Source organism: Lottia gigantea (assembly GCF_000327385.1).
Source record: "Lottia gigantea unplaced genomic scaffold LOTGIsca_187, whole genome shotgun sequence".
Lineage (NCBI taxonomy): Eukaryota > Metazoa > Mollusca > Gastropoda > Lottiidae > Lottia > Lottia gigantea.
The window spans coordinates 277297-291997 of NW_008708344.1; the positions used below are offsets into that span (position 1 = coordinate 277297).

The 14701-nt window shown below is 32.4% G+C and overlaps 1 protein-coding gene across 1 annotated transcript; it reads right to left on the minus strand.

Moving 5' to 3' along the window:
- Window positions 1–3279: 3279 nt before the first annotated feature.
- LOTGIDRAFT_174239 (hypothetical protein) lies at window positions 3280–13010 on the minus strand (the record flags this gene model as incomplete). Its single annotated transcript, XM_009052569.1, has 19 exons — window positions 3280–3369; window positions 3657–3724; window positions 4072–4165; window positions 4464–4640; window positions 4997–5077; window positions 5513–5569; window positions 6033–6149; window positions 6495–6701; window positions 7333–7466; window positions 7863–8013; window positions 8664–8772; window positions 9097–9188; window positions 9832–9969; window positions 10302–10404; window positions 10673–10846; window positions 11470–11594; window positions 12052–12162; window positions 12616–12619; window positions 12904–13010. 19 exons carry the CDS (start codon window positions 13008–13010, stop codon window positions 3280–3282), a joined length of 2139 nt encoding a protein of 712 aa, XP_009050817.1.
- Between the last annotated feature and the right edge of the window lie 1691 nt (window positions 13011–14701).

The window sequence follows — 14701 nt, forward strand, 5'->3', positions numbered from 1 at the left end:
TTTGCCTTATGAGTTTATATGCTATTCTAAACTTGGGTTATAATTTGAAATAATTTTGGTTTAAAATGGGCTTGTCACCAAGCTTAAGTGTAGAATTTGGTTATATTTTTTTCCTTTTGATTTGTAATTTTTTGCTTGTCATTAGTTATGGAATATGTAAAAAGTTTTGTATGTAAATGTTTGTAGTAATATGTAGCATTCCAGTGCTTAGTAATAGGACAATTAGATTTTTTAAAAATGCTAAATGATAACACCTCAACAAATCCTGATATGTCTTCAATGAATTTAAAGCATTATAATATAATGCACAGTTTGTTCAACTTGTAAATATTATCTCACGGTAAAGTTATCTTGTCCAATTTAGATAACCAGTGTCATGTACAAGTTTGTGGACAATAGAAATAACCAATGTTGTCAACACAATAACCAATGGTGTCAACAAGATTCATATACATTTGATATTGACTATGGACACAATATTAAAATCATTGCTATAAATTCCATCAAGTGCCATAAATTCTCTGTTAGTTATTGAGGCAAGCAGATTTTGTAGAATATTTGATGTAGTGCTTGATAAGCTAGTGCTTGCTTTTTTTATTTCAATTAAATTAAGTTAGGTATCATTTCATTCAAAACCATTAAGAGTGTTGTGGATACTTACATAGATGTAACAAATTTAAACCTTTATTTTCTTCTGGGTGCTTTGAGCACTTTTATTAAACCTTTATGAAGTTTCTAAATTTTGGCCAAGAATAGTTTCATTTGTAACATTGTTTTTTGTATCTTGAAGAAGAGAAAGCATTTAATAGACTTTCATTAGTTTGTAATTTGTAAATATTTTTTTTTTTTTTGCATGTATTTATTTATAATTGAATATTTCTAGTCTTTTTATGTACCAAAAATAATTGTTTTTATTAATATATGCTTGATTTTATTTAATATTTTATGTTATTAGATGATTGATATAGAAATGATTGTGAATCAAAACCTCAATATTTTGGATTAAGCTTTGTGGTAAATGTGAAAATTTTACATAAAGAGGAAACCACAATAAAGACAATATTTTTTATGCCCACATCTCTCTATGTGGACGTATATTGTCAGCACCCCTGTCCGTCGGTCGGTCCGTCAACATTTGCTTGTAAACGCTCTAAAAACTAGATTTTTTGATGGAATCAAATGAAATTCGGTATGTGTATACATATTCATAAAACGAATATCAAGTTCAAATTTGAGCTATTTTCAACCATTAGATGCAGAGTTATTGCCCTTGCCCCAAAATCTTGAATATGCTATTAGTTTTCAACCGATTTTGATGAAACTTTAAATGGATGTTTCGTTTTTACCATTCACATGCCATGGTGGCCATATATGGCTGTGGTCCACTATCTTTTGTTTTGTTATGACTATAAGTGCCAGACATGTTTAACTGAATGTTCCAAATGACTGGCATATCTGAATGTGACTTTTCCTTTCATATTTTACTGACCATTGGGGTAAACAATCAAGTAATTCAGAAAAAATGCTATTATCGGGGCTCAATAAGAAATGCAGACCATGTTTCACATGGTTAATGAATAGAGTATTGGACAGTGGACCTATGTCAGTATGCTTCTGTTTAAATAAGGTTGTGTACCTATCTACAAGTAGTGCAATAATACAGCAGTTAGTCTCTTAGCTATTAGAAAGCAATATCTTGGTATAGTATCTTAAATTAAAATAAATAATGTTACTCATAAAAATAAGAAGCAATTCCACTTGAAGAAAATAGGTTACTGCATTAAATTGAAATTACAGAATTATTCATTGTTTAATCATGTAATACAAATACCTTATTTTTATTAGCTTGCTTGTCTCTTATTTAAATTAGTAATTGTGTAGATTTTTTGAATGGTTATTATTTGAATGTTTTTATTTTTTTTTATATAGATATTTGAAATAGGATACTGTATATATTATCCACTATCTTAATATTTTATTAAATCATTAGGTATTGAGCACTGTTTTAAAGATATACTACTGCTTAAAATGCATACAATTAAAATCTCAAACTTGGTCAATGAAAGAATATATTCATCAGTGGATTTGTCTGATGTCATACAACTATACAACAGAATCTCTGATAAATCCATTAAAATTAAGCAATTTTCTCTAAAAATACAAAATTACTTCATGGATTTATCAGAGACTCTGTTGTATAGTTATGACATCAGACAAATCCACTGATGAATAAATAGTTGTACTATTATTAGCCAAGTTTAAAAATCTTAATTATGTTCATTCTAAGAGGTAGTATTACTTTAATAGTGATAAAATTTTCTTGTTACCCTAGATATGATAACAAATCTCTTTAAATATTCCTAGTCTCTATATCATAAAGCTGTGAGTGGGTGTATGTTACCTTACCTGGCAGGCCATTTTACCTAGCATATAGTAACAAATATTAGCTTTCATTTTGTATCTTAATAAACTCTTTTTATACTACTTTGTATTTTCAATTTTCTAATATAATTTTGTCTACTAGAGGTAGACTACTATGATGTCATGGGGGCTAATCTGTTATACTCACTGGTTACAAAGTGATTACACACTGATTTTAAAAAGCACTTAAATTTAAAAACTGTCCATATTTTAAATTTCAAGGTAACCTGACCTTTCTTAACCTTATATATTGAACCCAGTTTTTTGAAAATCTTTTGATAACTGAAGAAGCTATCAAAGGTTGAGAACTGCGATGCTGGTTTATATTTCCAAAATTATTTTAACGGCATATCTAGAGAGGGTCCACATCTTTTAGTTTCAATAGGAAGCTTTCAATTTTATACCATTAATAATTTCATCTCATCTGTATTTTCATCCCTTTTTTGAATAAGGCATTATTACAGAACTTTCAAAGTAAAGGGGGAAATATAAAATATAAGAAATAAGTGAATCATATCTTGGATCTCACAATTTATTTTTTTTCCTCTGAAATTGTTTGTTTCCATTGAAATCTAACAAATTTTATACAACAGTCCTGTTCTAATGGCGTTTTATTCGCAATCAATGTGTGTCATTTGGAACCCTTTTTTTTTGATATTGTAATGAATTGTGAGATAGAGAAACCCAAAGTAGAAAAAAATAAAAGACGTAATCTAATTCAATAAAAGTGCTCTCACACCATACTGATTACCAGTTGTATATGGTTGCGAATAATGACAGTTGCACAAAGTTGCGTTCTTATTTGAATACTGGAAATGGCTATGAAGTGAGGGCAACTTAAGATTGAAAGTCATTGAACTAATTGTTATCTTCTAGTTCCTGTAATAATCTTCTTCTCTGATTTTCTAATTCTCCTTCACTCAATTCACTGGCAGAACTATGATTATGCTATAAAAAAAATTAGATAAAGTTTTCATTCATAGTGTCTGACTTAATGTAGAAGATCAAATTTTGCCAGAGGTTTAAAATGATTTAAAATAATTTCACTTACATGTGATGGTGATCGTTTTCTTCTCGAACTTTTAGATTCTTCCCCAGAACTTGATGGCTAAAATATAATTAGTTTAGAATGAAATTTTAGTAGACCAAGTACCTTGGGAAGAGTGTTACAGCTTGTGTGACAATTTTTTAGAGAACATAATTTTGGCCCACATTTTAATACCCAAAAAACTTACTGATCTTGACACATGTCTTTTCTTTTTTGATTTCTTCTTGTGTTTTTTACTACTTCTCTCTTTTTCATCTAAAAATTAATGAGATTTAATATGATAATCACTCACATAATCACTAAGAGGATGATAAACCAACATGTTAACTAATAGAACCTTGTTGTAGAATAGTCTGAAACTATTGTTGGTGCTGACAGCTGATAAAATAGCTATCAGGAGGCTTAAATATAGGCAGATGTTTCAGAATTCTTGTAGAACAAAAAATATAACATCAATGAATTTAGCACGAGGACAAGCACAAGATTGTACATGGTAGGGTTGGGTATCATGGCAACATCAATTTAAGTACCTAACTGTTGCAGCCCAGCCTTTATTTTTACCTGTGGTTCAAACTCTATAATAATAAGGAAATGAATATTACCTGACTGTGAACCAGGACTAGGTGATCTGGACTCAGATCTATGTTTTTTCTTTGACTTTCTAGACTTGTGTCTGGTTGATTCATCTGATTCACTCTGTACAAAATATAATAATGATCATTTTGAGAATTCAAAGTTGGTCTGAATAGCATTATTGTTAAAAAGCAATTGATCACCTGACAAACTGAACAAGTGGAAATGCCTTATGACAAATTTGACAAAAAGCAAGTCATTTAATAATAAAATATGATATGATGTCTACATAAAAAGTGGTTGCCTTAGCGCCCCCAGATCACTCATCGCCCAAAAAAACCTAGTTATATTACTGTTGAAAACTTCAACAATTTTCTTCTACAATTTAATGGTCTAGCAAAGACAAGATTGAAATACTTACTCCTGAAGACCTGGACCTTGACCGTCTGCTTTTATGTTTTTTGGATTTCTTCTTCTTTGGATGATGATGACCACAGGATTCTTCTAAAGCTGATAAATATTCTTTAAATAGTCTGATACGTTCTGACTCTAATGTGATAATATTAAAGCCTTCCTCTCTTTCTATTCTTTGTCTGGCCTAAATGAAATGGAGATTTCAACGTATTACTCATATGGTACCAAAATATACTTGAGGGGTAGGCCTAACATACAGAGTTGTATCAAGACCGGAAAATCCTACCCCTGCCGTTAATTGGGACCATGTAGAGGCAGAGGAATATTACAGAATATCAGGCAATGTCTTGATGAGCTCATTAATGGTTCAGCTTGATATGAAAAATTGTTCGTATATCATATTCGAGGAACAGCTAGAGCCAGATTCGTCGGGTTACTTGATGCAATATCTAAATGACCTGTGTGAAAATGTATTATTGAAAATGTCTTCATGAAAACTGTGATTGATACATAAGTCACTTGCCAGAAGTAAAAACTTACAACGTCCCAAGGTGTATCTAATTCTACTGGTGGCTCAGCCATCTTTAACAATGATTTAAATGCATTTTCTAATTTCTTCAACTGAAATTAATCAAAATCCAAATATTAAATTATTATTATTATTAGAAAAAGACAGCTTACATTAATATATTAGGTTTAGGTTAAACTACAGCCTTATTTACATTCACATGCCTAGTTTGACATATTTTACTTGTGGCAAGGGCAATCACTTGAAAAATTGTGATCTGTAAACCAATCTATAAAATTGAATTGCCTCTATCACATTCACAAGCATATTGTGGACAGTCTGGTAATGGAATTATAACAAAACATGAAAAGAAAGATGAAGCGAAATATTCTTGGAACCGTCTATTAAACTCACTTTGTGATGACCAGTTACTTATGGTTGAGAACAAGAATAGCAGTCATAAGTTTTCTCATGTCAATGAAATGTGAGTGGCATTTGGCACTGGTAATCACTATGGTGTGAGGACAACTTAAATATCAATAACAAACCTTTCTAGCTTCTTCTTTTAACCTTTCTTTCTCCCTGGCTTCTGCCTTTTCTATTAACTACATAGAAAATATAACACTGATGTATGCAAGGTAAACATAGGAGCTAGAGATGTTCATACCTTACTGCTGACAAGATTTTCAATAAAACTGGTAGATATGTAGACCTATTACATGCTAATAGCACAAACTTAAAGCTATATATTTATACTACTGTAGTAGACCAAAATCTGCCCTTTATAATTTCACAATACTTCCGAAAGTTGTATTTAAGTCAAGGTTATCTGAAGTCAAGATAAGACAACCTGAAGTCAAGATAAAGCTACCTGAAGTCGAAAGTAAGGCAACATGAAGTAGAAGTAAGGCAACCTGACAGTCAGGGTAGAGCTACCTGAAGTTAAGTTGGGTATATCTTGCCTTGGGTCGATATAGACTATAACCTGAACAGTTTTACCTTGTGGATTCCTTAAAGAAAATTGTTCTGTAATTGATAACAGATAACATAATATAATATTATACTTACACTATTATACGTTAATTTGATGTTACCAGAATCTAAATTAGCAGATCTTTTATCATTGGTAATAATAGAACCAAATTCATCAAATACTGTATTAACTTCTACCACATAGCCTTTATCCTGAAAAAAATAATATCACATTTTATAATTCAACCAAAAAATCAATTAGAACCACATTCATAGGCCTATACATCTTCACAAAGGTCAAGGTATTTGGAATTTAGCCTGAGACCTTGACCTAAATATCTACTTTTTCTTGTACGGAATGCTGCAATTTGATTGGACCATGCACCAGCAAACACAGCCAATCGTAGCCCTTGACAGACTGTAAACATCATGGCTTAGAGCTTACAGACTTTCTGACAAGGACTCAATTGCCTGTATTTAGCAAAGGTACAATCCAATCAAATTGCTACATTTATTCTTATTGGGATAAAAATAAAATGAAAACTGTCCTAAACTTACTCTCAAAATTTCTTTCACTATTTTTTTCTCATCATGGAATCTTGCTTTCAAATCCTCTACATAGAATTTAAAAAGATCCAAAGGTGTAGAACCAGGCTGACCCAGCATATTGGTAAATCGGACATCTTGAGATATAACTGGGTACAGGTCCATCCATAATGACATTGAATTTAATTTACCTTTGTCATGAAGTTCATCTAGCAGGACCTATTTAAAGTGAAAAGGTATATGATAACAATCTTCTAGAAATTAACTGTCCCAAACAGAAATCAGAGAGACAATGAAATTAAAAATTCTCAGACTCTTGGAATGGAATGCCAGAAAAAAATTTCAGATGCAACATCAACGTGGAATGAGGGACACGCCAGTGGCATTAGTGTATTCTTTCCAACTGTTGAGGGATCTTTGACGTACATAACCTGTAGGAAACAGCGCCTCGTTTTATTGTCCCATCTGAACGGCTACTGCATAACCAAAATAGACAGTTTTATGAAATTTTTCAATTCTATGCTTCACAGACTAAAAATCAGTAAGACTCACTCAATCAGCATAACTAACAAGGGGAATAGAGTATAAAAATCCAAAGGTATTATCCCCCGGATTGAACCCTGGACCTTCAGGTTAGCAGGCAAATGTCTAGCTCACAGAGCTCCCTAAATTTAACTATTACAGACAAAGTAAAATGTTGTGCTGTGTTGTGCCAATAATGCCATGATATTCTTTGCAATAAAAGCTATACCAAAAGTTATGACCACAAATTTCACTGTAACACTTTTTTTTTGAATAAATTAAAGCCACCGTAATTCTTTTCGTTAGTCATAACTAGGCAAACTCTCACCAGAAAACTTTCTCTATTTTTTCGTTGTTGTCTTTTTAATCGTCTCCTTTCTCTTTCTTTTTCATCATCATTCTCTTGTTCTAATAATCTAATATGATCTTCAAAACATATCAGAGCATCTTCTTTATCCATACCTGAAAATAATATCTTTTCTAGTCAATCATACATCTCCTATACTTCAACAATCTTCATAATATCAAGATAATACAAACTTCATCTTATAACTTTAATATAATAGCCACTTACTTGTATGACAGAACTTTGTAAATGCAGTGATTTGATTGGATTGTACGTAAGCAAATACATATATTCAGAGCCGTAGACAAAAAGTCTATAAAAATAAGCCATGATGTTTACAGTCTGTCAAGGACTCTGACTGCCTGTAGAATACTATTGCAGTAAAGGTAATAGCTTGACTATGTGTTAGATGGTTCAGGGATAACTTGACACTGATGTAACTACAGATCAATATTGTTCTAAATGAAGGACTTTAGTGATGAAAGAAAGAAGCAAGAAGAATGAAAACGTACTGCCTAAATCAGGATCATCAGTAAATCTAGGATTATCTACCAACATCTGTTGTAATTCTGACCAAGTGGTAGAATGGGTTAAATGAGGCATACTATCTAAAATTTCTGAGAACACTTTAATGTTACGCTTTCTGAGGGCTTTAGCTTCTTCCTAAAAAAATTAAATGAATTTTTATGGGTACATCCTTTAGGTGCCCGTACACCATAGTGATTACCAGCTGTGAAAAATGAATGTGGGCATAAGTACAAAACACAACTCACAACGTTGCCTTCTAAACATATGACCACTATTCTTATTCACAATCATAGGTAACTAGTAATTATTATAGAGTGAGGACATCTTTACACAATGTATTAAGCTGAGTTGAAACTTTACTCTTTAATTAATTTCCAACAAAAGATGAAATGAATGCAGTTTTACATCATACTTTTGTGAAGACATGCAATGCTATGCAGTGTACAATGAAGGAAGTTAGGCATTAACCTAATCTTTTTCAATTTCCAATCTTTAACTCGGAAGCATACAGGGCCTGGGTTTATTGTTCCATCCAAACGACTTGACACTTTTCCATGTCAGCCCCTGCTACCGGCATCACTGACAGGGGAAACCGCATTGAAAAAAATGGAGGTATCATCTTGACTTTTGCCGAGATCGAACCCTGGACCTTCAAGTTAGAGAGCAAGTATCTAACTCACTGAGCCACTGCGGCTCCTGAAAGAATGTTAGAGAATCTATTACTGGATACTGACAAGACCACTTGACACTTGCAAAGAGAAATGAGAAATACAAGGACAATTCACCTTCTCTCTTTTAGACAAGAGATGAACAACATCATCAAATAGATCTCTTCGATCCCTATCATGAACAATCTTCCATGCTTCTTGATCTCCGAACATATTGTCAGCTTTCCTGAAACATATACACCAACAAGAGCTAATTCATACTGTTATCATATGATGTGGAAATAATTGAAAGTAAAATTTCTAGTATTTCCATATTAGATTTCGGGGAAGGGAGGGTTTGATTCTCCCAATTGCACAAGCCTAGGATGGAACAAATACTTCAATAAGAAAATCAAAAAAGGATGTAATTGAATAATAAACATTTTCCATACTGTCCCTAAGTTCTATTGTATTTCAATTACATCTAAGTAGGGATCTCGTACATCACATCCAGACAAAAAGTGATATTTGGAAATTTCATTTTGATGTTAAAACATGAATGAAAAATTACCAATATTTCACAGTTGAATTCATTTTTTCATTACTCATTAAGAATTTCTCAAGATCTTCTTTAGCTTGCTTCATTCTTAATCTCTGTTCTTCCTACAATAAAAACATGGTACAACTCAACTGATGATTTTCCTGATTAAAATCTTTAAAGATGGGTTCCCTTGTTTTCATTTATGAAAATGAAAAGGCCAACATTTATCACATGTCCATAATTAATTCATAATTAGCTAAATTAGAAGAAATTTCCAGCAGAATTCCAATGAGTGACCAATCAAGAGAGGTCAAAAAATCTTTTTTTTTACATGTACATACATGGACATTTATGATTGATTAAAAATCTTAATTATGTGCAATAATGATAATTTATTAGAAACCTATAGGGTTTTGTAGCACAGTGGGTTAGATTATTGGTTCCTTACATGATGTGATTTGCTTTGTAACGTCAAATTAATGGTAGTCATGGGTTCTTATCTCAGTCATTCAATGAGAGTACTTCCAGACGACCCAGTTATAAATTCACATGGATAATAAGGGAAGAACAATGGTGAGAGGCTTGGCCTACGACAAACTAGTAGATAGGATCCTTTGTGAAAGTTGATATCCTTGAAAAATTGTATAGTTGTTTCTTTTCTTTCTTTCCAATGTCCGCCCTCAAACAGTGTGAAATTGTGAAATCTGGAAGTGGCAGACTTCTCAAAAATCATTAGGTATTATTATGTAACTATCAATTCTGTACCTTTTCTTCCTTAGCTCTTTGTGTTTTGTATTCATTGAAAGCTTGTTTCTTCTCATTTAAATGTTTGAGAGCACCATATCTTTGATCATTGATGATTAACTTCATAGCTTGTTCCCATGGTGCTGTTGATGGTACCTCCTGTAACAGATAACATTAGTAATATGGATGTACATCCTACTTTTCTCCATCTGTTGGGCATAAAGTCTGCAGTGAGGGATATTTTGTCAGGACAACAGCATTAGTTTGCTCTTTTTTGATTTCTAACTGAAGAGGGATCTTTAACTGGCACAGCTCGTAGGGCATAGGGACTTTTTCCATGTCAGTACCTCTAAATCCAAAAGAAGTATTATCATGACCTATGCTATCAAAATCAACAACTCTTGAAGAAAATAAATGTTCTCTACCAAGCTCACGAATAATGGTTTCTATGAAATAACCTAAAAGAATAAAAATTCAGATCATAAACCTACCCTTTCTTTCAATAAACTTTTAAAAGCTTCAATAGCTTCTTTTTTGGTTTTAAATACGAGTGGTGCTTCTTTTTTTGGTGGTGGTTCCTCTTCACTGGATGAACTGTAATAATATAAAACAATTTATTAATCAAACATAAAAGAAAGAAAAAGTCTTGCTAAGTAAGATAAGCCAACATTCCCAAGAATTTTTCAGTATATCAAGAGCTGTAACTCAGTAAAGATTTGTAGGATGGTGCTCAGATTCAACCTGATCCAGCTTCAACCTGATCCAGAAAATTTCTCAAGATCTTATGAATATTATCCATTAATTCCTTAAAAATACCTTTTTTAATTCCACAATATATAAATCATCATAATTTCTACTATACCTGCTATCTTCAACTTCCACAGCAACAGGAGCTGCCCCAGAATTTTTTGTAGCTGTTCCTGCAGCTGGAGGTAATTCTATTGATGCCAATGTTGCTTGCATGGCCTGTTCTATAGCTGATGAGGGGGCTGACTTTGGAAGAACAGGTGGAACAAGTACAGGAGCTACTGGTGGTCTGTAAAAGACAATAACAAAATTACAAATAAATATTAATTTAAATAAAAATTGCAAGTATCTTTATTTTTAATTGTTTATACATGAAAGTAAAGCTATCAGAGAAAGTCAGTGTAAAATAGTGTTTATGGCAACAACTAGAAGCAGTTGAAGGTTTAATCAAATGAGTTATTTGACCACAGAAACATGTATCTGCCAGTTTCTTTTGCCTTTCAGTATATTATGTACCTATATTAATATTAGTAAAAATATTAATAATATACCCTAACATGAAAGAAAGGCTACTTACACTCCACTCAGTTGCCTAGCAACCATAGCTGAAAGTCATGAAGAATAACAATAATAAGGTCAGATGGTGAAAATACTATTTATTTGAAGCAAATTATGAAATCATTCTGTTAAACAAAGGTTTGGTGTTTGAAAAAGTGGTTGCCGAACAATACTCAATATATTTTCAGTATCAAGGGCTGTAACTCCGTAAATATGTGTTGAATCATACCCAAATTCTTAATTGTCCAAAATCTTTTGGATATAAACCTACACACATTAAAAAATGATTTTTCTATATCAAGGGTAAACATAGTTTCACTGAAAAACGCCTCTGAAAGAAAGCCATATTTCTACATACTTTCTAGATCCTCTAATTCTTTAGGTTTGGTCCATTTACTTTCTTTAGTTTGTGCATTATGGTAGTAAACTTTACCACTATCTGATTTGTATTCTTTCCATGGACATTGTGATAACATTTTCTGAAACAGACATGGAGCTTTACATCCTAATTGTTGACACATTTTTACAGAAAGATGACCTTTTTTTTTTTACTCAGATCAGGTGATACTTGTGTGAAAAAATCATCTAGTTCGTCATATGAATATATTTATTCATTAGTGAATTTACCTGATACATGTAATTCCAAAATAACTGTAGATAATTCAGAAAAAACACTTATGTCATATACAGTGATTCAGTTCTATAGTTAAAGACATTAGGTAAGTCAACTAATGAATATAAATTATCATACTCTAATTGGATGAGATTGAGACTAAATTTTATGTCCATTATAAGAGGTAGTAAGTAGCCTTTAAGCAAAAAAGATCTTCTCGTTCATTACTAGAATGCCTAAGCTATTTAAAAGATTTCGTAAAATGTTTACAGTAGCTATGTCTTTGAATTGTGTTGGAAAACTAATGTACAGCTCAAACTTACCTCTGCATCTGACTTGAGTTCAAGTGGTTTCTCCCAACTCGATTGTTTTGTCATATTATTGTAGTAGTAGGTTCTACCATCAGGCGCTTTATGTTCAGACCAGAGAGTTTTCTGAAAGAGCATAAAATCCAACATAAGGCACTGAACACTTCTTACTGCACGTGTTTGGTAACTCATGAAACTTTCACCTAACTTTAAAATTGGTTAAAAACATAATGTTAGAAGAAAAACTTTGATTGGTTGTCACCATAATCCTTTTTAGACTGAGTGGTGTTGATAATTATTCAGTGACTTGTTATTATGTAGATAGTAAAAGACAAAACCAAATGTTAAAGAAACTTAGCCATTACTTATACCTTCTCCGAATCTGAAAAAGAAACAAAGATAATTTGATTTCTGTCAATTCTTTATATATTCTGCGAAACACCCACCTCAATTCTAGCCTCTAATAGCTTCTTTGACAGTTGTGGGCTGGAGTAGAGTACAACAAAACTGTTGTAGGGGAATGTTTCTGCACCTTTAAAAGTGTGCATGTTTAACCATATTCATTTACTCTGAATCTACCAAACTCCAATATATTTTGACAGACAGATATTTTTCTAGTTCAGTCATACCATCATTGTCTCCCTACACCATATATATCATATCTGCTGTTTCATTCAATTTGTTTCAATGAATCAGTGCCATCCATGAAAGACAGTGTGTGCAGCCAAGGATCAATGGTCACATGATACTAACAAAATAAAATAGCACTGACACTCCAGGATCAGGTGGAACTGAGGTAAAAAAAAAAAAATATATCCTAACATAAGCTGTTGCCACTATCATGTTCACAAATGACGTCTACAATACAATGTGGGTGCATAAAAAGACTTACTGATCATTCCCATAGGCGGAATTCCCATTGGAGGCATTCCCATTGGTGGTATTCCAGGCATTCCCATTGGTGGTACTGGCATGTTAGGTATTGGTGGAAATCCTAAAATGAATAAATTTTACATAATGTTGACACAAAATAATATACCCTTGCCTCTCATACAGAAATTTGTTTTTTTATCTTTCATTCATACGTAAATTCAGTTTAATTAATTTTAGACCAAACTTTCATACCATTTTTTTATTAGCTTATATTTTCATGTAGCCACACCAGTTAGGGTCTAAAGTCTCCTCTATTAAAGATTCATCAGCCCTCTACAATGCTGGGACTATGTGACATGAACAAAAGGTGTATTTCCAGAAGCATTTAAGACTAGTTTTTATCAAGTTCACTGAGTGAAACACTGTCCAAAACATTGTTGAAGTAAATCAAATATATTGAATCTAATCTCCAAAAACAAATGATGACAAGTTAAGTTTCAAGTCATGTGATGCTGAACCCCTCAAACCTCCTTTGACAGGAAAGTAAGAACTTGTGACCTCCCCAATGTTTTCTTGTTGATACATACCTGGTGGCATCAAAGCAGGATCTGCTTGAGGTGCCATTGGTGGTTGAATAAATCCTGGAGAAGCACCTCCTGGTCCAGCTGAAGGAATCTAGATATAAAGTAAATGCTATTTAACAACCTCATCAGATCTCTCATCAATCAACATATGAATTGATCATATAATCAGTTTTCTAGTAAATATACATTTACAAATTTGTCGGTAGATTGAAATTCGCGCATTTTTAAAAGTCAATTGGTACAACTGTTTAAAAACAGTAATGTTCATCCTAGAATGACTTGTGATTTTTTCAAAGTGATATTGTGTGATCATTTTTGTATTTTTCTCAGCACCAAGAATTTCTAATTTAAAAGTAATATTTTGAAGCTGATTTCTTGTAAAATAACAAGATATACTAACAAATTTGAGAAGAAAGCAGGCGTAAATATATAACTGTACTTACAAAAGGGGGTCTCATCAAAGGTGGAGGATTTTGTGCCACTGTACCAGCTCCTCCTGGTATATTATTATTCGTGTTCTAAAAAAAAAACATATGAATTTAATGTACCCTAGCGAGATTTCTGAGTTAAATTTAGATTGAAAAATTTCAACGGTGAGCTGTGAATACTGCAGTCAAGTGACCTAATTATGTGCTAACCTATTTTTCATGCATCTCTGGAAATGATTAATAATTTACATGTGCAACCGTGACCTCCGCATTTGCTTGTTTTGGTAAGCATGCGTTATCTCTACAATGTCAGTTAGTAGAATGAATCCAGTAGTTTCAAGCAAGATAAAATGTATTAATAATGTATACTTTGACAAATACAAAATGAAGTATTTCAATTATTACCAAATATCACAATTTATATCGGCTGAATTTCCTTATAATCCCAAGCTGTAATCGGAATTCCAAGTGTCGTCTGCTAGAAAATATTCCAGTGAACAAAGTCACATGACAAACTAGCGGATTCTGTGTTGGCAGAAAAATTCTATGGAACACAATGTAAGCCATATTCTTATGTTGTTTCAATGACTTGAACAATAAATCACACCTACGTTTTACTTATCTTATTTTGTCAACAAAATATGAATGAAGGCATGGCCTTGAATGAGAGAGCAGGTTATTTACCTGATCACGTAAAACAGGTAGAGAAATTTCTATAAGGTGTGAAAGTAATCATCTATAACGATGACATCATTATAACGTGACGTATGATGTCAACAA